The 19,420-nt window shown below is 41.8% G+C and overlaps 1 protein-coding gene across 1 annotated transcript in view; it reads right to left on the bottom strand.

Moving 5' to 3' along the window:
• The window catches only part of tead1a (TEA domain family member 1a), a 40,450-nt gene extending 21,245 nt beyond the window's left edge, over window positions 1-19,205 (bottom strand). The window contains exons 1-2 of the mRNA XM_041037732.1: window positions 19,110-19,205; window positions 4,759-5,277 (exon numbers count right to left, since the gene is read on the bottom strand). Of these exons, the coding sequence (XP_040893666.1) occupies window positions 4,759-4,963 (205 nt within the window). The 5' untranslated portion in view covers window positions 4,964-5,277; window positions 19,110-19,205. The remainder of the gene's footprint in view (window positions 1-4,758; window positions 5,278-19,109) is intronic.
• Between the last annotated feature and the right edge of the window lie 215 nt (window positions 19,206-19,420).

The raw sequence follows: 19,420 nt of genomic DNA, 5'->3' as shown, positions 1-19,420 counted from the left end.
CTCTGACGAAGGATGTGATACAGCACCTCCACTGAAACGGAATGTAGGCGTGTTCTATACAATACGACAACACTGAATGAAATACTTTAATGAGACGCGTACTGAAGGCGTTTGAGAAATATTTGTAGTCTGTGTCAATGCCGCAGCCCACACTTCCTCCATGACCATTCACGGTATGTTGTAGACTTCTGTGACACGTCTGTTTTCAACATGTCCCTGATCCACAGCTTAAGAATCACTGAAGGTTCAATACCAATTAAATGACTTTGGTATCTGTCCAGTAGATCCATATGATGTGTGTGTGTACGGGGACAAAGCCACTGCCCATTACATTGCACCTCTGATGTACCTTTGCCAAGGATAATAGCGCTATTATTCACCTTTTCATTCTCTCTCCCTTTTATACTCATCCATTTACGATTTTCTATGCTTCTCTCCTGCTAAGTTCATCCCAGCACTTTTGCACATTTTCCTTCTTCTTTTCTATTTCAGTCCATTTCCCTGTAAACAGTGGGGGGTATTTTTAGACCCACACAGGTCCCCTACCCATCAGATATTACCTTTCTTTTCTGTAGGACTACTCACCTGCCACTCATTTTACCTTAATGTAAGGCTCAAGGAAACCACAAAACCACCATTAATGACACCAGGGTTTTGGTTTGAAGAGCAAGAAAAATAATCCCAAGTTTTTAAAGCAACCCCAAGGTTGTGTGCATACAGCATGTTGCTTTTGCATAAGCAGAAAAACATCATTGTCCTTTTGATGTGAAAAAAAAAAAAAATAAAGGCCCCCATGTTTCTCAAAAGTCAAATGAAACAGCATGCATGAATACAAATGTGAGCCTGTCCTACTCTGTGCGCATCATGAGCCAAAAATAAGAGCAAACTAGATGCTGTTTCATAATTCTGGTTTGCACAGATGTGCTAGTAACGATTAAAACCCCTTGGTCTCTATGCTGCTCATCCCTTCTCGCCATTTCGCCTTTCCTGCTCTGCCTCTGAAAACAGACACCGTCTAACCTAATTAGGTCACCATGATAAACATGTCAACAACCTGGACACAGAGTCAACAAGGTAAACAAACAGCACTGAACATGCCACTGAGGCAGAGGACAGGATGGGTCTGATTGATTGGCCAGTGATCAATAACACATAGGACGTGCAACTTCTGCATGACAGCATTTCAGGTGGTGTGGTGTTTAATATATGTATATTTCTAACAGTTTGTAGGCACGCATGCCAGTTTATCCTGGTTTGGGCCCCTTCATTCCAATTGAGAAAGAAATGCTACAGGATATGCTGCTATTTCAGACAATAGTTCAAGTGCTTCAACTCTCACACAGTTTTTGGAAGGCACATCCTTTCTTATTTCAACATGCCCACATGTAGAAGGGTAGCTCCTGTGAGCTGCGTTAACTGATTTTTTTTTTCTTTTTCTGTCTAATTATCATCTCATTAACTTGTTATGGCTGATGTAAGTTTTTTTTTTCTGTGAAAACAGCTTCCTGCTGCTGCTGCTGCTGGAAACGAGGCTGAGAGACAGAGCTTTGAGAGTGAACTGAAACACTGAAGTTGTGGGCCATAAAATCAAAACAATGAGCAAAGAAATGCTAAAACGTTCCCTAAGGCTGAGGGGATTTGTAAAGTTGGGTGGTAATTCTCTGTGGATTTGTCCCTTGTGGATTGTTTTTATGTAAAAAATATTCTTAAGTACAGCATGGTGTTTCCAAGTTTGCTGTGGAGGAGCTTTACTGTCCAACACAGAGCCCTGACCTCAACACCTTGTAAGACAGACTGCAAGCCAGATCACCCAGCATCAGCAGGCTTACTGCTGCTACTGCATCTGAATGGGAGATGTTCAGCAATAACATATGGTTGAACTCTTCAGGTGTCCACAGACTTTTATACATGTATTGTGTGTATATAAATCTATCAAGGTTCTGAGGCAAAATTTCATCAAGTGCATATGGAAAAAAGTATGTACTATCTGGGATTTAATTTAATACACAGAAGCCTAAAACCCAAGTAGTATAAAGAAATCACTAGAGTGCACTCTGCATACAGAGAGTGGGAGAAAAAAAAGAGAGAAAAAGAGAAAAAAACGACAGTGAAAGAGAGAGGGAGGGAGGCGCAGCTGGTGGCAGCCAGAGGACCATCTGTTCATCACTCTATTAGTTCTCACACACACACACACACACACACACACTCTCCCTCTCAGTGTCACATACACACACACATACGTGCACCTATAGCATGCCTCTATTTGCTCTTACAGTTTATTTTTCTTTCCTGTGCCTCTGACACTCCATGCCCTGTGAGATGGCCCTCACACACCGCCGTCTACGCAGCAATTCTCAAGTCTGACACACCACAGTGAACATTTCAACAGCTCGGCCAATCACTGGATGTGTTTATAGCACTGTGCAAAGATGTTACACTCTACCACAACACACTGTGTGGATTAGTGACAAGCAATCAAAATTATTCACACTCTTTATATATGGTTCATCACTTTATAAATACACAAACAAGTGTCCTATAAAAACATTTATAAAACTTGACTGTACCCGACTGCACCGATGCACATTTTTTCACTTCCAATCTGATCCCAATACCTGAATTTGGATATCTCCCGATACCGATACTATTCCGATATGAGAACTGTTTGCTTTTGATATTATTATTATCATTATTGTTGGTTTTATATGATGCTGTAATAAATCTTCTCTACAGGCACGTATGATATGTACGAATGTAGGCGTGTATGTCCCAAAAGGCAACTTGAGGTAAGTAGCCTATAAGAAAAAACGGAAATCCTGTTAACAGTCAATATTTATTAAATTCAAGAGATACCTATAAAGGGTAACCTTCTCTTTGACTACCCCTCTCCAAATAAAATAGAAATAAAAAGGGCTACTTGATCTGATCAGCACAAATTAAGTACACTGGCTCTTGTAGCAGCAACAAATCAAGGTTTTTCAAATCTCAAATATCCCGAGGGGAGGAAGCTCACTCACGGTTCATTATCTTCCTGCTGTACCTAGAATGGACATAAGTCTGTGAATAATATATTGTTGGTGTGTGAATTAGCTGGATGACTTACCTGTTATGGTGTCCCGCTTTGGTTTATCGTTTGTGTGTAAAAGTTAATAGCGCGATGCTAATGCGCTAGCCCGTCAATGGGATTTTCCATGTTATGTTAGCATCGAGCTAATCGTTACTTATCACCACTTGTAGGTCGCGACGGAGCTTCCGCCCCTCGGTACAACGGCTTTGCAAACGTTGCACGTTGCCGTCTTTCTTTGGGGTGTTTCTAGTGCAAAATATTTCCACACAGCGGACATGTGCTGAAAAGTTGGTTAGCCACGGCGCTGCGCAATGCTCGCCTGCTAGCTGGCTGCAAACTGTGAAATGGATTTCCTGAACGGCGGCGCGTGTCATTACTCAGCGTCACATTGAGACACGCCTCCGTTCCGGAAATCCATTCCACATTTTGCAGCCAGTTAGCAGAGCAGCCGGCAGGGAATCACCGGCATAGACTGTATAAAACATGGACGTAGCGCCCGTGACGTCACCCATTGGTTTGGGGGAATCGTTTTTGTGACCAAACCATGGGCATTTGAGCTGCGCCATCTTGGATTGTAGTGGGAGTGTACTTTCCATATTTGGCGGAGGAGCGGTTACTCATACGGGTCAGCCGGCCGAGAAACCGCCCACTTAGCTCGGAGCAATATTTAATATTTACCGGCTTTCACGGCTGCTTTCATCCACTATCCACTTACAGTTACAGCAGCACACAAACAACAGTAGCTGCTTACTGACAGAGCTGCTCTGTCCATGCAATGTCGGACTTTTTAAACAGAAAAATGAGACGAATTAAAATTGTAGCCTAGTATTCCCACAATAAACGGACTCTGAGAGGACGGAACACATCGCAACAGCGTTCCTAACATTAGCTGCTCCGGTCCTCAATCTGTATCAGCAGCGACCATAAAATATGCTAATACATGCTAATTAGTGCAGACGTCCAGGTAAAATAGTGAGAAGTTTACTTACCGAAAAAACTGCAACACAGACTCCTTCGACGGTCAGTTAGTACAGTCTACACTACAACAAGCCATATTGTCACAAAAACCTATCCGAACATTAGCAAACAAACACGGACACTGCAGCCCCTGTCAACCGCTGGAGATAGCCGGAGGCCTCTGGATGTAGCCGCCTAGCCCAGCCGATGCTTTAGAAAAGAGCTAACTGCCAGTGCCTGTCTATGGAGCTGTCACTCAACGTAACCACGTCCTAATTTATGTAAGAATTTTAAGCCTAAATAACACTAAAACGGTTGAGGTACAAAAAAATCCCCCTGGAGAGACCTCAAGATGACAGTTCACAGACACTTCCCATCCAATCAGACTGACAATGACAAACAATGGGATAAACTGTCCAAAATCAGGTGTGCAAAGCTTGTAGAGATTCACCTAAGAAGACTTGAAGCTGTAATTGCTGCCAAAGAGGCTTAGTACTGAATTATTTGTCAGAATATATTTGTAAATTAGATATTTTTGATAAAGTTGCAAATATTTCAAAAAACATGTTTCCACTTAGTCATGATCAATTATTGAGTGTAGACTGCTGGTCAAGATTAACAGTGTTACCCATTTACTATTAACTCTTTCTAGTTTATTTTACATTTTATTAAGTTCCTTCTTCAGTGACTTACAGCAGTTTACACCCAGCTTCATCCTATTTCCAGTCACTCACCGTACATCTTTCCCTCATCAGACAGGATAATCTTCCTCCTTCCACAGGGTGGGTAAATGGCCAGGGCCTCCTGGAAGCTCTGCTCGATGTCGGGGCTCCATACACCCTCGGGGTCCCCGTCCATGGTCTTGTCCCCTCCTGAGTCACTCAGTCTGTCCATATCCTCCCCAGGACTCTCACTGCCGCTCCAGCTACTGCGCTCCATACTGGCAGCTAACGTTAACTAGTCGACGTGTACTCAGCACTAATGCTAATGGTTTGGTCCTAATGTAGGTGACGTGATAGAAAAAAAAACAATTGGCAAACTGACGTTAACGTTAATACTAAGGGCAATAATTACCTCCCAGTGAGGACAGCCAGCTGTGGGCAACAAGAAACTGAATGCTAATGTTAATGATAATTTTAGCGTCACCAACAGTGATCCCAAATACTAACTACCAATAATAATACTGAGAGTTGCTGAAGCCTGTAGGAAACTCAGCAAGCTGGTCCGATATCCAGCGTCAGACAGCAGGAAACCTAAAATAGAAAAGAAAGAAAAATTGTACTGTTTTAAAATCTTAACTTTTGTCATGCATGCAAACAACGTCACACAGTTTTATTGAAATTTTAAAAAACGCTGCCCTATCAATCGTGCTAACCAAAGCACGATTGATTAGCCTCCACAACACGACAACAAAATTACACAAAGACAACAGTTTTACTTTCCAGGAACACAAGTAAAAGCACAGTTTTCAAATGGGAGTCAGACATAGTTGATGGTACAGTGGTACAGATGGTTTTACAAAGAAGAACACATTTCCACAATGTCATGACAGCTTATATACAGACAGTGTATATAAGCTGTATATCACTGTTTAGAAATAAACTGCTGGAAACCCATGGAATTACTGTTTACAGGTGAATTTGCAAGCAACAACCACACACCACTTTTGATATACAACTCTGACAGCTAACATGATTCATATTATAGTTTGAAACACCAGCTAGAAGCAGTGTTAATAAGATAACACCTTTATTAGTCCCACAAAGGGGAAATTGCATTGCAAAGAGACAGATTCACCCAGAATTTACAAAAAAATCAAAAATATAAAGACAGGGCTTTAACAAAACAAGGCTATACACAAAGTTAGCTCCACAGGCAGAGAGTAATGACTTGTGTGTGTCCAAAAACATCAACTGACACACAATGTTAGCATTCAAAAAAAATCTAATGTGCTCTGTGCCTGCTTCACAAGTTAAGAGCACTGACACACTCATTCTGGTTATTATTTTCGTAATATTAGCATGTATCTTTCATCATGGAAAGAGACTGTATGGCTGTTTATAATGTTCTGGAAAATTATTGGCATAATAATGTGACACATTTTCAGTCTGCTCCTCCATCAGCTGTCAGTCATTCCCAGACTGAAACTCTAAATGCATGTCAAACGCAGAGTCTTGGCAACGTTCATTAAACGGCCAAATGACAAAAATTCATTCAGTACTCGGGTGAGTTTGTAACAGAGTATGAGGTTGTATATGCCTCCATTTATAAGGCTGGTGTTTAGTAACATATGAAAGCCCAGTAGGCAGCAGAAGACGAGAGACAGCTCACCGCTGTTCAGGAGAGTTTGGATTCAGTTTTTAAATTTAGATTTCCAACATGCATTCTACAGACATGATCGCCACCACCAGAATTTCATTTCAGAAAACAAGGCAGATATAATGGAAATGGGCCATTCTCCTCTCTCTGCTACCCATTTTATGATTCATGCAGACACTAAGTCTTTATTTTTACCAAAAAAAAACAAAAAAACTTTCTAGTGCAGCTTTAAGTTCTGATCAACATGTCGTAAGCCTGTGTCCCAGCTGCTAGAAGGAAATTATTGCTTCTTTTCATGTAGGAAATTGCCTATTTTGTTAAACTGTTGTGGAAGCCTAACATCAAATCCACATGCATGTAAGTGGAGCAAGTGAATGAGACAGACAGACAGACAGACAGACTACTACTACACAGCCACTAACAGATTTAAAAAAGAAAAAAAGGAAAAACTGAGGGTGCTTGCCAGCTGCCTACAATTCTTCTAAAGTCCCCCACGGTAAACAGCAGGGTTGGCGCAGTACAGACCACACTCACACACCAACATATGCACACACACACAGACACGCACACAGAAACACACACTCACAATTACAGTGCCAGCTCCTTGGGCGAACACATGTCATTTTGTCTGGTCTTCCACTGTTCACACTTCCTATGTACTGTCCCTTGCCACAGCCTGCATAAGCCTGCAATGTGAAGTGTATGTTAGTGTGTGTATACTGTGTGCTTGTGTGTCGACCCAGCTAATTTTAACACAATTACACTTGACAGCACACACATGCACACATGCAAATGAAGCATACAGAGGAGCAGGCAAGATTTTGGACATGTTTTAACCCCGTCCACACACTTGAGCTCAGCTCACGGATCTTTAACACCTGGGGCAAAACACGGCAAGGCCGCAGGAAAACATCTGTTGGCTTGGACTGGCAGGCATGTGTAATGAATGAGATCTGCTGGTTTTACTAGAGTTTGTCCTCTGGTTTTCTCCTCATGCTTATTCTATTCACCCTCATTTCCGTTTCCTCTCCAACTCACCACCCTAGCTCTCTTCCCCGCTTCCCTCCTGCCCTCCCCCAGCAGTTTTCCATTCAGACAAGGATTCATTCATCCAGTGGGCTGTATGGTTGAGCACCAGCGGCAAGATTTGTTTCCTCTACACCAAGTGTGAGTGCGTTTGTGAATATGCAACTGTGTGTAACAAAGTGAGGCACTCTGCAACAGAGGCTGTTATGCTGCATCGTTGATTCAAAGAGAAGTTTTAATGACAGCAATAAAGGTGTGAAACACCCACAGAGACATTTTCAAAACCACTTCTGCAGTGTAACCCCGAGTATGTTCTGGATAACAACATTACACAAAAATTATGGCTAAAGATGTCAAATTATTCTGTCATATGAATAGGGGTCACCCATAATGACAAACTTAAACAGATCTATCATCATCAACTTTGCAATTCCCCACAGCTCTTATAAGCCTTTTAGTGTCTTATAGCTCACTGTTTTGGTTTTCTGGCCTACAAATGTAGTTCTCATTAACGTTCTTTCCAGCCACAGCAAGCAGCTATTTTCAGTGAGAGAGCCCTGATAAATCCATGGTAAACTACTTGCCAAGCACCAGCAGGTGCAGATAGTGGAGCATTTAGCAACTAAAGAGCTAGATATTATCCTCAGGAGTTGGTGGAGACCAAACCAGAGCTAAAACCTGGGTGAGTATTTTCATTCATCAGGTGCTTTAAGGAATCTTTGGCAAGTTCCTCTGTTAAATTTGGGTCCTATGTGTCATGTTACTGACAAAGAAGATTCAGCAGAGACTTTGTGAGCACAAGGGTTTTGATCTACTCCCCTCTTGAGATTGTTATGGTCTGTGAATCACTATAAATAATCAGTTTCAGCACAAAAACAGCACTACACATTCAAATCGTTTCAGGATTTCCTGAAGACAAAGGTCGCGAGTCAGAAGCTTTACTTCTGAATATTTTGCATTTTCCTGCAGAGCCATTCACAAAACATTTGACCTCTTTAAAGGCCTTTGCTGAAGCAATGACAATGAACCACCTACATTAAATTCAATGGGCTTTAAATTCCCAGTTACATTTTTGTCTCTACTGTATCTACAAAGCACAGAAGTGCTATTTTTTAATCTAGGTTCAATGGCCTTCAAACACCAAACTCAGCCTGAGTAGCTACTATTATGATACTGCTATGAAGCTTCAATACTGTAGGTCATAGTGTGTATAGCTGTGTGTCATTTAAAACAGAAAGCAAAATTGAACTTAACAACGAATTCAATGAATTCAGTTGCAACATTATATGATGGGAAGACAGGCCCTGGATTCTGATATGAGTTCACATAAACCCTGTAGAAATACACACAACTCTTCCTGTAAACTTAAATATATGATAAATTCAAAGGCTGGGTTGCAGCACACAAGTTACTTCTTACATAGAGATTGTCTAAATATTGTTATTAAATGTGCACACCAACCAACTTATATGGAAATGTCACCCAGCTAAGAGACAAAGATGACGTTAGCTCACTGATACATGAGCCATTTCCAAAGAATAAAAGGGAAAAACAGAACATAGCTCAAACTACAAAATGTTACGCCAAAACTTAGACCTATCCACTTTTGGCACACTCACTCTACTCATTTGTAGAATTAACTGTAAATGGATAAAACTGCCATTTTTGCCTCACCCTTACTTTAATTCTGACCAGTCTCCCTGTCCCTGCCACTGAGAGCCCACCGCCACAGCATGACGCTGCCACCACCATGCTTCATGGTAGCTGTGGGTTTACCGAGGTCATGAGCAGTGCCTGGTGTTCAACTGCAAAGGGTCAGAATACTTTTCTAAATTATTTGTTTTTAATTTTGCAAAAAAAAAATCTAAAAACCTGTTTTCACCTTGTCATTATAGATTGGTCGTCAAAAAATCTGTTTCATTTATTTAAAATTAAATCTACAAAACAACTGAGTGTACAAACCGTGAAGGGTGTGAATACTTTCTGATGCCACTGTACAAGAAGGCTTAGGAGACGCAAGCATGAGAGGGGCCCAGTAGCAGATGGACACTGGACAGATACATTAGATACACAACAATCAACTGACTACTGGGTGAATCCCCTGCACCGTGGGTACCCCTCCCCTGTGTGCGTCTCTGCCACCAGGCAGGCCCGGACCACTCCAGCCAGGACAGCAGGCTTCATGGTGTCAGTGCCAGCCCTCGGGAGAATACACACAGGGCATACAGCCACAATCCTGCAGCTGCCTTGGACTCTCATGTTCTCCCTCTGTGTTGCTTTTCTTCCTCTTTCACATCTTGTCTTACAGCACTTACTGGCTTCCACCAAATGCCAACTACATGTATGTGCCTGTGTACATGCAATGTGCATGGCTCCAAGCCTCTATCCTCTCAAAAGCAAGCCAGTGAGGTTGTTATGAAATGTTATACAACTGGTGTGTGAGCACCTGCATCACCAGAGGGACCTGGGTATGTATGTGCAAATACATGTGTGTTGGTGTCAGCAGGGAGTCCTGCTGGTATACAAGTTGAGTGTGTTATCGCAGGCTAGTCAGTTCCTTTGACTCATTCTTCTATTGGACCGTTCAACGGCATCTGTTTTAACCGCTTCCAGCTTGTGCGCAGACACACACATACACACACAGGTTTTGTACAAGAGGATTTTCTCATAATCCTCAAAGTAATTGTTCCACTTTATAATTTTTTGCCATATTTTATGGTCCTTTACGGCCCAAATAGAATTATTCTGCATCTGAGACGATGTTTCTCTATTTGTTCTCATTTTCATTTTTTTTTCTTTATTTTTTTGCATCAAGGACCAAAAGACACAATACTCATTTTTTACTCATGTGCAAATGTGACTAAGGCACCGGTTATGTGAACAGATCCAGGGGTTCAGGAGTGCCTCGTTCATCATCCCACTTTAACAGCCTCCACAGCGGACACATCATTTGCAAGGTAAGATCATTCAAGTACACCTCATGTTATTCAAACAGTCAGAATGTATTTAAGTATATGATTTCAGACACACCTGATGTACGGTCTGTCCCTGAAGTTCTCACCTGAAACTATTTCTCTTTTTTCTTTTTGCTGCTCTAATTTCTGTAGTATTATGGTGAATTGAAATTTTAATATGTGAATTTCACAGGTTTTTAATATTTCCAGCTTTTTCTGTGTTGCTGCTGCATATGTAATCGTGCTACAGCTTCAAAGCCTTATTGTATAGTAAATAAATGGGATTAATAATATGGTAGGAAAAGTCTGTGCAGTTGCTGAACAATTTTCATTTCAGTCACACAATGGTTGACGGTGGTTGCTGTTATCTCACATTCAAATCACAAACGTTCAAAAAATATGAATATATCATCTGTGACATAACCAGTGGGGTTAGATTAACTCTGGAGTGGGAGAAGCTCCAAATCAGATAAGACAGCATACTAATCCCTATTAGCTTATTGCAGGTGCATCCATATTAGTGTACAGTATATGCTGGCCAATGAGTAGCAAGAACTTGCTGTAGAGAAATACCAAACTATTTTAAGGTCATTTAGAAACAGTGTCTCCGTTGCATCATTTGTCCACCAGAGAGCACTGACAAGATTAGTGTGCATCTTGGTCCCAGTTAAAAAAAACAACAACAACAAATCTAATCTATCCGTATCAAAATTGTTGTTTATATGTAAATGAATGTCCAGTATCAGTTGGGTTATACTGTGCAGTTTTCCTCTTCCATGCATGGCTAGGTTTCTTTGTGTGTTATTGCCAATAACTGCGGATCAGCAAAACAGCCTGACACCAAAGGCAAGAACGTTTATCGTATCGCCCGTGTGCATCCTTGTGTGCGTGCATGACACAAGCAACAGGGGGACAAACAGGGTAAAAACAGCGCACCATAGTGCTAATTCAGGAATGGATTCAAAGAACACGGCCTGATCTAGAACCACTCAGACTGCGTCTACATCCAGTAAAAACAGATTACAGTTAGCACCCAGCATCTGAGACGCTGTTGATCACTTTTAGCTTTCTCACTCACATGTGATTGTATCTGTGATAAACACCAACCACTGCTAAGCACACACAAAAAAGAAAAACTCTCACATTTGCAACCAACCGTTCAGCTAGAGAGGAGGACTGTGGCAATTATCTGACATGTCACCACACGTACCAGCTTTAAAACTTCACGCAACATGTTTGGCACCAGAAAATCTCCTGGATCCAACAGTTCGCTGTGGTTTACACACACTAAAGTCAATAAGGTCATCCTTCAGCAGGGTCAGGAGGGGTGAGCTACACACGAGGTCACATGAGGATACGCGTCCTTGACTACCTCTGAATGTGGCTTGATAAATGCATCCTCAGTCCATTCCAGGTGAAATGACACTTTCATGATCCACTCACACAAGACAGCATTTGATAAGAGGTGTGTGCGGGGTCAGATATAAACAGAGAACAACAAGCAGAAAAAAAGGTATGCTTCCTCACAAGGCTACACAACCATATCAATATTTCCTGTAGTTGGACTCCAAAACTGTTTTTTTCAATTATGACTGAACTGATGGATGGTGGGTGTCACCTATACTGTGCACTGAAGGACAAACAAACTCCATGTGGCTTTAATTTTTATGGTCCACTTATTCAAAATTATGTTTGTCATGGATATTGAAACTGAAACAGGAGCTGCTTTTGCCCACTGGTTTCTAGTTTTTGTACCTAGTCTCCACAGCCCGGCACAGACCATTGATATGATCGCTCAAACTGCACAAATACCTTCCATGCAGCCCAAACTGATCTCCTGTGCCTCCATTTCTAATGCAGACTTTGTTCTGTACTCCATTACTCGTGATTCTTGTCTTGGCGCTGACGCACGTCTCTGCATTCACCCTTTATGGTTCGAATGATCACGATTTCAATTAATCCATTACCGATCAGTTCGTCTTGCACAATGCCAGGAAAAAAAATAATCACATTTCTGAAAGTCTGGAGTTGGTTTGATTAGTTCTGACCTGATTTCATGTTTAAAAAACAAAGACAGATATTCATTGGGCCGTATGAAAAAGCAGCATCAGTGAAAAGAAACCAGCAAAGCTCCTTTTATTCTTTCTCTGCGCTAATACACACTTGAGAAAGACAGAGAAAGTGAGGGAGAGACTTGCATTATGAGTGGTGAAGAGGCTGTGATTCACAGTGTGCACTCCTCATTATTTCACCATCTCTTCTCACAGAAGCATTACCATTTATGCACACACACAGTAATTGGACACAGATTGCACACTGATACAGTGAAGTGCTTATTTCCTCCTGGAAATGTGATGGTAAAAGGTTTAGCTAGCAGCTCCTCTCCTCGTTCTGTGTCCCTCTCTGTTATTCTTATTCTTCCACCAGTTTTTGCTGAGTCAGACAGAGCCATTATCTAGCCTCTTCCTAGTGTGTGTGTGTGTGTGTGTGGGGGGGGGGGGGGGGGCTGTTCGCTGTCACACACACACACACACACACACACACACACACACACACACACACACACACACACACACACCAGTAGAAAGAGAGGCCTGGGGAGGTTACAGCAATACCAACACCATTTAATAAGTGTGAACTCAGGAGCATTGTGCAGAGACATAAACCACGTGTGCATTGTGTGTGTGCGCGTGTGTGTGTGTGCAGGCGTGCATGTATGAGTCCTATTCCACACCTAGTAAAGGAACATTGTATGGCTACATGAATGTGAAAAGAGTACAGTGAACTCCATCTATCCACTCACCACTACAATTACATTCTCTACAGCTAAAACAGGCTCTGCTCTCATCTCCACTCCTGAAAACACACACACACACACACACACACACACACACACACACGCACACACACACACACAGAAAATGAATTAGCCCCTGAACTGTGTATTCCATCTGTGGATCTGTGGTCCATTAAAACTTGGGTACTGCTTTATTTAGACAGATGCAGGTTAGGAGGCAGAGAGTTTGGTGGCTGTGCATCCCGTAAACACACTGGTGTGTAGATAGACAAGGCTTTGTCTGCACAGCGTGATTATTTCCTGTGCCTCTCTCTCCAAAACATCATCATCGTCACAGATCAGGGCACGGCACAGTGCTACACAGAGGTCAAAGGAGAGCACTGTTTTTGTGCACGAAAACAAATAATGGAATAATAAAATCAGGTTTAAAAAAAGAGGCTCCACCCCAAAAAGATTTTCTTGTGTTCATCATTTCTTTCTTTCTTTTTTTTTTTTTTAAAGTCTGCGAAGATTGAAAGTTGAAAGTGACAGGAAAATCCACACGCCTGGAGCATTAAAGTATAATTCCAATTTATTACAATCCGGGTCTTCTTTTCCTAGTTTTGTCCATCACTTCTATCAGTTATGATAACACTGTACTGACCACATAATTGCTGAAATGTGGGAACACGGTGACATCCTATAATAACGTCTGACAGGGCAAGAAGCACAAGCACTCCCACAGTCAGATTATCTAAACCACTTTATTTGGAGGGAAAACTAAAAGTGAGAGCAACAGAAAGGAGTCCAGCTTTTTCAAACGACATGATAACTTACTTTATGGAAGTTTTCAGAATGTAGTGTATTCACAGCGAGATGGAAACAAAATTAAACATACTCCAAAAAGTTATGCATTACAAAATGCTTTGGAGTGTGCTGCTGAAGGACACTGTTCTCCATCACTGAGTAAAGCCACTGTTTTGACTTCAGAAAACAACTTGCTATCAAGGTTAGTTTATAATACAAATTGTGAGTGAGACCAACCACATGCTCACTTGTATCATCATCAGAGTGTGTGCAGAAATAAATTCAACAAGTCGATGTAGTCAATAGCATCTTGTCTACCATATAATAAATCCATTGAGGAGCGTAGTGATGAAAAAAAATCTTTGTGTATCTTAGCGTCATAATACTATATACCAGATTTAATGTTGATGGAGTCAGAATTCAAAAAGTGTCATATTGTTTGTCATATTACTGTTTTCCACACTGAGATGTACATCTGTGCCAAAGTCACACAGACTCACGGTTTTCAAAGTTCACGTTTCTTCATTATCATTTCAGAGCTGATAATCGATAAAATCTCACAATTGAGTCATGTTGTGACTCTTAACAGCAAAAGCTGTCAGGAGAAAAAACTAGAACATACACAATATAAAAACAAAGCTCATATGATATTTGAGTTACTTTAACTTCAGGTAAAAACAAAAATGAAGGTTTGTCGCCTTGAACTTTTGAGTTTTCTCAGTCTTTCACTTGTTACAGTGTGGAGTGCTATGAAACATTATCTGGTTTCACTTTAAATTTCTTAGCAAACATTACCCAGTCTAACGTGGGCCAACACCAAAACAACAAACCTGTCCTCTTTCCTGTTAGCTCCATGAACTAGTAAAAGCTCTTAAATTTTTTCATTCAGCTAAAAATCCTTTGGTTTCTACATGGCCATTTTGGAGTAAAGCATCACTCTGTACAGTGCGTTCAGAAACATTATGAGCGAGCTACAGAACAAACAACAGTGAGTAATCAGTGTCGGGCCAGCTGAAGACCAAAAAACTGAGGTCATGAGCATGACAGCAGGGAAACCTTTTTTTCCACTGTGAGTTTCAGAGAGCAAAGTCAGCTGTTGTCCTGTTCTACAGAGTGTTTATCATGTCAATTCCTCCAACCAGGAAAGTAAGCAGGAAGTAGTTGAAATCTAGACTTCCTGCTGAGATCAGGAAACGTAGGGTTGATTCTGACTTCCCATGAAGGGGTATGTTGGCCTCATCTACTTGTTTGCTCGGTGCTAAAACCCTGAAAGCCTGAGATCATGTCCATGCTAATGTAGAAACCCTGAAAAATGCTGTTAATGTGTTTTCTGGTTTGTAGAAGCTCTTATTAAAGATGTGTCACCCACACTGAAACGACTGACCAACAGAAAGACACCAAACTCTCCTCCTCTTCTTTTTAGCATACTGTTGCTTGGCAAAATGGTTTTACCACCATGATCAGGTAAGTGGTGAGGCTGAATGAATGGATTTCTTTGACAAACATCTGGCAGTATAACCTACACTGTCTTTTAGGGATAAAGCTCTGTTTCTTCCAACTCTCTCAGTATTTCTGCAGGTAGACGATCTGTGGAAGTACAAACACACAGGGCAAATTTTTCTGTTTTTATATGTCAAACAAAAATATGTGAATTTAATTTAACAGAATTTATTTTGAATATTGAAAAAAGACAAAATGTGGTGACCCCACACACACGTCATGATGTATCACAGATGCAGTACACTGCAGAATCACCTGTATGGTAATAACATTCTTATCATCTGCAAAATGACTGAATCACACTGTGAGTCATGTGATTTCCAGCCAGATATAAATAAGACAGTGATGTGTATTTGCATCAGTGTGGACATGAGAGAGACACAGACAGACAGAGACAGGGAGCCCAGGCAGTCAAACAAGCCAGCACAGGCTCCACAGGCCTCCTGCAGCCAGAAAGCAGCCTCGCTTGCCCCCTCCACCCCCCAAGTTCCCCCTGCACAACAACGCCCCCCCCACTACCCCACCCCACCCAAGAGGATGCCTATTGTTCCCCCATCACCTAAACAAAGCCTACCCCACCCCACCTCCACCCCAAAACCTACCCCCCCCCCTCCACCCCCACTGCCCCCTGCCCTCCCAAAACCCACCCACTCACCCCCCACACTCACTCAGCATTGTTGCTCTAATAAACCGGCTCCGCTTCCTAAATTTCATTACATTCGAGCTTCGGCTCTGCTTCTTTTACACCCTGAGTTTTCAAACCTATTTTAAAAAAAAAACAAAAACACAATGATCAAATTTATCCTAATTCCTCCTGCTACATGTGAAATTCCTGACGCTTCTGGCGAATCCAACATGTAGCAAATCACCACATTTGTGAGTGAAAATTTAACAAACTGCGAAATCTGTAACGATCAGAAATGTGTAAATAAAATGAAAATCAAAGCAGGATCGCAGGGACGGTGTAGGAGCTGGTTTCAAATTAAAATGAAAAGGGAACTGCGTTAAAAAAAAATTGAATGTTCTCCATAATACCAACCACAAAACACAGACAGAAGAATCTCTTAATTTTCTATATTCACTGCTGTGTCACCTGTTGATTCATCTAAACTCTGCACTCACAATTCTTCCAAGTACAACTCTCAACTAATTTAGCTAAAAAAAAACACTATATCTTGAATAAAAAATGAAAATAAACTGGGCCTACATCTGGATGTCACAAGACATCATTTCATGCTGGAAAGATTACTCCTCCTAATCCCACTCCCATAAAAATCTGTGTGCCGGATTTTGTCCTCCTGTCTAGAAATGAGACGACAGATGAAACGATGAGGAGGAAGGCAGCGAGCAGCCAGCCGCTCCAAACTCCACCATATTGTAACAGCATTGGTGAAGTACATGAACACACACAAACACGCACACGTACACAGCGGTTGTGACTAAAGCACACAGAGGCCATATGGTGCGTCCTCATCTACCGACGCCTGTTGCTGCCGCAACAATGGGCCTGACTGGCCCGGACAGCAAGAGGCAAAGAGACACACACACACACAAACACACACACACACACACCAAATGGTCGTTAGTCAGTCAGTCTGTGTTGCTTAGGCCAGAACAAACGCCTGGATTTGCATTCTGCACCTCCCTTCATCTCCTCCTCCTCTCTCTCTCTCTCTCTCTCAAGCACACACACACACACACACACACTTCCCCAGTCTCTACAGGTGCACAAAACACTCAAAACAGATGTCAACGGACTGAAGAGGGAGAGACATGGGCGGGAGGGGGCCATGGGAGGCTGTTTGCCCAGGGTGACTGACAAAGCTTTGTACGCTCACCCGCCTAGACACAGCAAAGACAATGACACACACACACACACACAAATGCCTCTCCTTCCTCTGTTACACTTTCAGGAGCGCCTGATTTATCAGACACTTTAAAGGAGCAAAAAGAGAGATTAAAGAAGAGGTTTTAACGTTACAAACTAATCTGTGTCGAATGCTCATTTTCAGGAGAAACGACAGCATCACAGACACTGTTGTTGATGCAGCTGCCACAGATGGACCACAACTTACTGCACATGCATTTACCTTTAAAAGTCAGACATGAAATCAAACACTATGTTCGTTACAAAAATCAATCTTATTTTTGTTTATGTTTTGTGTGTTAACTGTCATCTCTACCCCACACACTGATTGACTGCACTGTAACTGTGATAAAGTAACTACAGGCGGCTGTGATGGTTATCATTAATCATTTCCATCATTTCTCAGACAAAAAAACACCTAAAATTCTGTAGTTTGTTAGAACAAAACAAGATCTGAGACACGTTTCACTATTTTCTGACGTTTCAAAAAAAAAAAAAAAGATCAATTCATTGAGAAGATAACCTGCAGATTCAATCACTGATGAAAACAACTGTTCGTTTCAGTCTCCACACGTTTAAATTTTACCTGAGTCGTAAAACAACCTATGATTCTAATTATTATATACTGGGAGTACATCTCAGCTCATTAACAAAACATTTATCTCCATTTAACAATTTAATTAAGCCACATCAACAATAAGAAAGAAGCCAAAAGTCTTACTCTGTGAGTTGAAATCCTTTTATCTCTAACACACCCCTCCCCTCCTCTGACAGATGGATTACTGTTTCAGAATTAATGCATCTACTATGTTTATTCCTGAAGGCTGTAATTTTCTCCGATAATTACATTGTGGTTTGGCCTGCATTACCGCATATCTCTTGTTATAAAGGACAAGAGCAGCCCTTTAATCAATATTCAAAAGGAAATACACACCAGGACTCTGAGCCCATATGTGGGATGTTAGTGGATGGTTTCTCAGAAAGTCACCACCAACTAACACAGACACTTCAGATCTACATGATGTGAGCTGATGTGAAATGAAACGTTAAACTGATTAGAAGCTTTAGAAAAAAATAAAATGAGAAATTTAAATATTTTTTGGAATTCAGTTAAATAACCATTCATCACACCAACCCCCATTTAGGCGCATTAAAAATTTGTTTTGAGACTTTAACGTTATTCAGTTTTTCTTTAAGGTGGAAAGGAAGAATAAATAACGTTGACACATCCACCAGCTGCCTGTGCGACCGTGGTCTTATTGAGCATATAATCTGCTCTGTCCACTGGGTAAACACTTACTGTGTGCATGTTATCAGCCTATGGCCTGCTCCTGTGACTGGGGCCTGCCAGTGTAGGAAAAGAGAAAACCCCGCCGATGCAACAAGTCCCCCATTCACTCCCAGCTTTGTTAAGCTGCCTCTCAGCGCTGCAGCGTAATTGTTTTCATCCTTTTCGCGTTACATTCACATCAATTCACATCAGGCCAACTCTGATGGGGAAATGTCTCACATCGTGTTGGTTATTTTAGCACACGAGAGAAAGAAGTGATAGAAAACAAGGTTTGTTGTTGGTGTCGGGAGAAAGGGGAATAAAACTGTAGTGAAAGCGACATCCCCGGCTTTGAAGCTCACACGGCAAAGCATTAATGAGCTTGTTAGACTTGTTTAACATCTAAACGGGGTGTTTGCGTGTCGATTTCATTCGCGATGTCGCCGAAATTGTGTTAATTTGAGCTTCAATGAGCACTTCAGGGTTTTAAAAACAAGCGAAACGTCCGGGGGCTTTCAGCCGCGGAGGTTACAGGCTGAAGAGGGGACTCCTCCTTGGGAACTTACCTCGATTTATACGCTTCCTTATGGATTAATCCCCACACTTTTCCACGGATCGAAGTCGCTACAGCATCGGGAAGCCTTCCGCCAACTCCAGTGTCCTCTCGGTTTTGGTTTGATGAAGGATCGGGCGCGCTGAGTGCGTAAAATGCGCAGCGTCTCTCCAAGGATGCGAAATATGCGCGGAATGGGAGCAGGAATGAAATGAACGCAGTGGACTGAGTTGAACGGGGCGGGACTGAGAGGGACTGGCGTCACCCTGGATGGATGAAATAGAGTGAGTGAGAGATGGGAGGATGGGTGGAAAAAAAAAAGAA

Source organism: Toxotes jaculatrix, chromosome 5 (genome assembly GCF_017976425.1).
Source record: "Toxotes jaculatrix isolate fToxJac2 chromosome 5, fToxJac2.pri, whole genome shotgun sequence".
Classification (NCBI taxonomy): Eukaryota; Metazoa; Chordata; class Actinopteri; family Toxotidae; genus Toxotes; species Toxotes jaculatrix.
The sequence above is the reverse complement of the archived record's forward strand: the minus strand, read 5'-3'. Positions and strand labels throughout refer to the sequence as shown.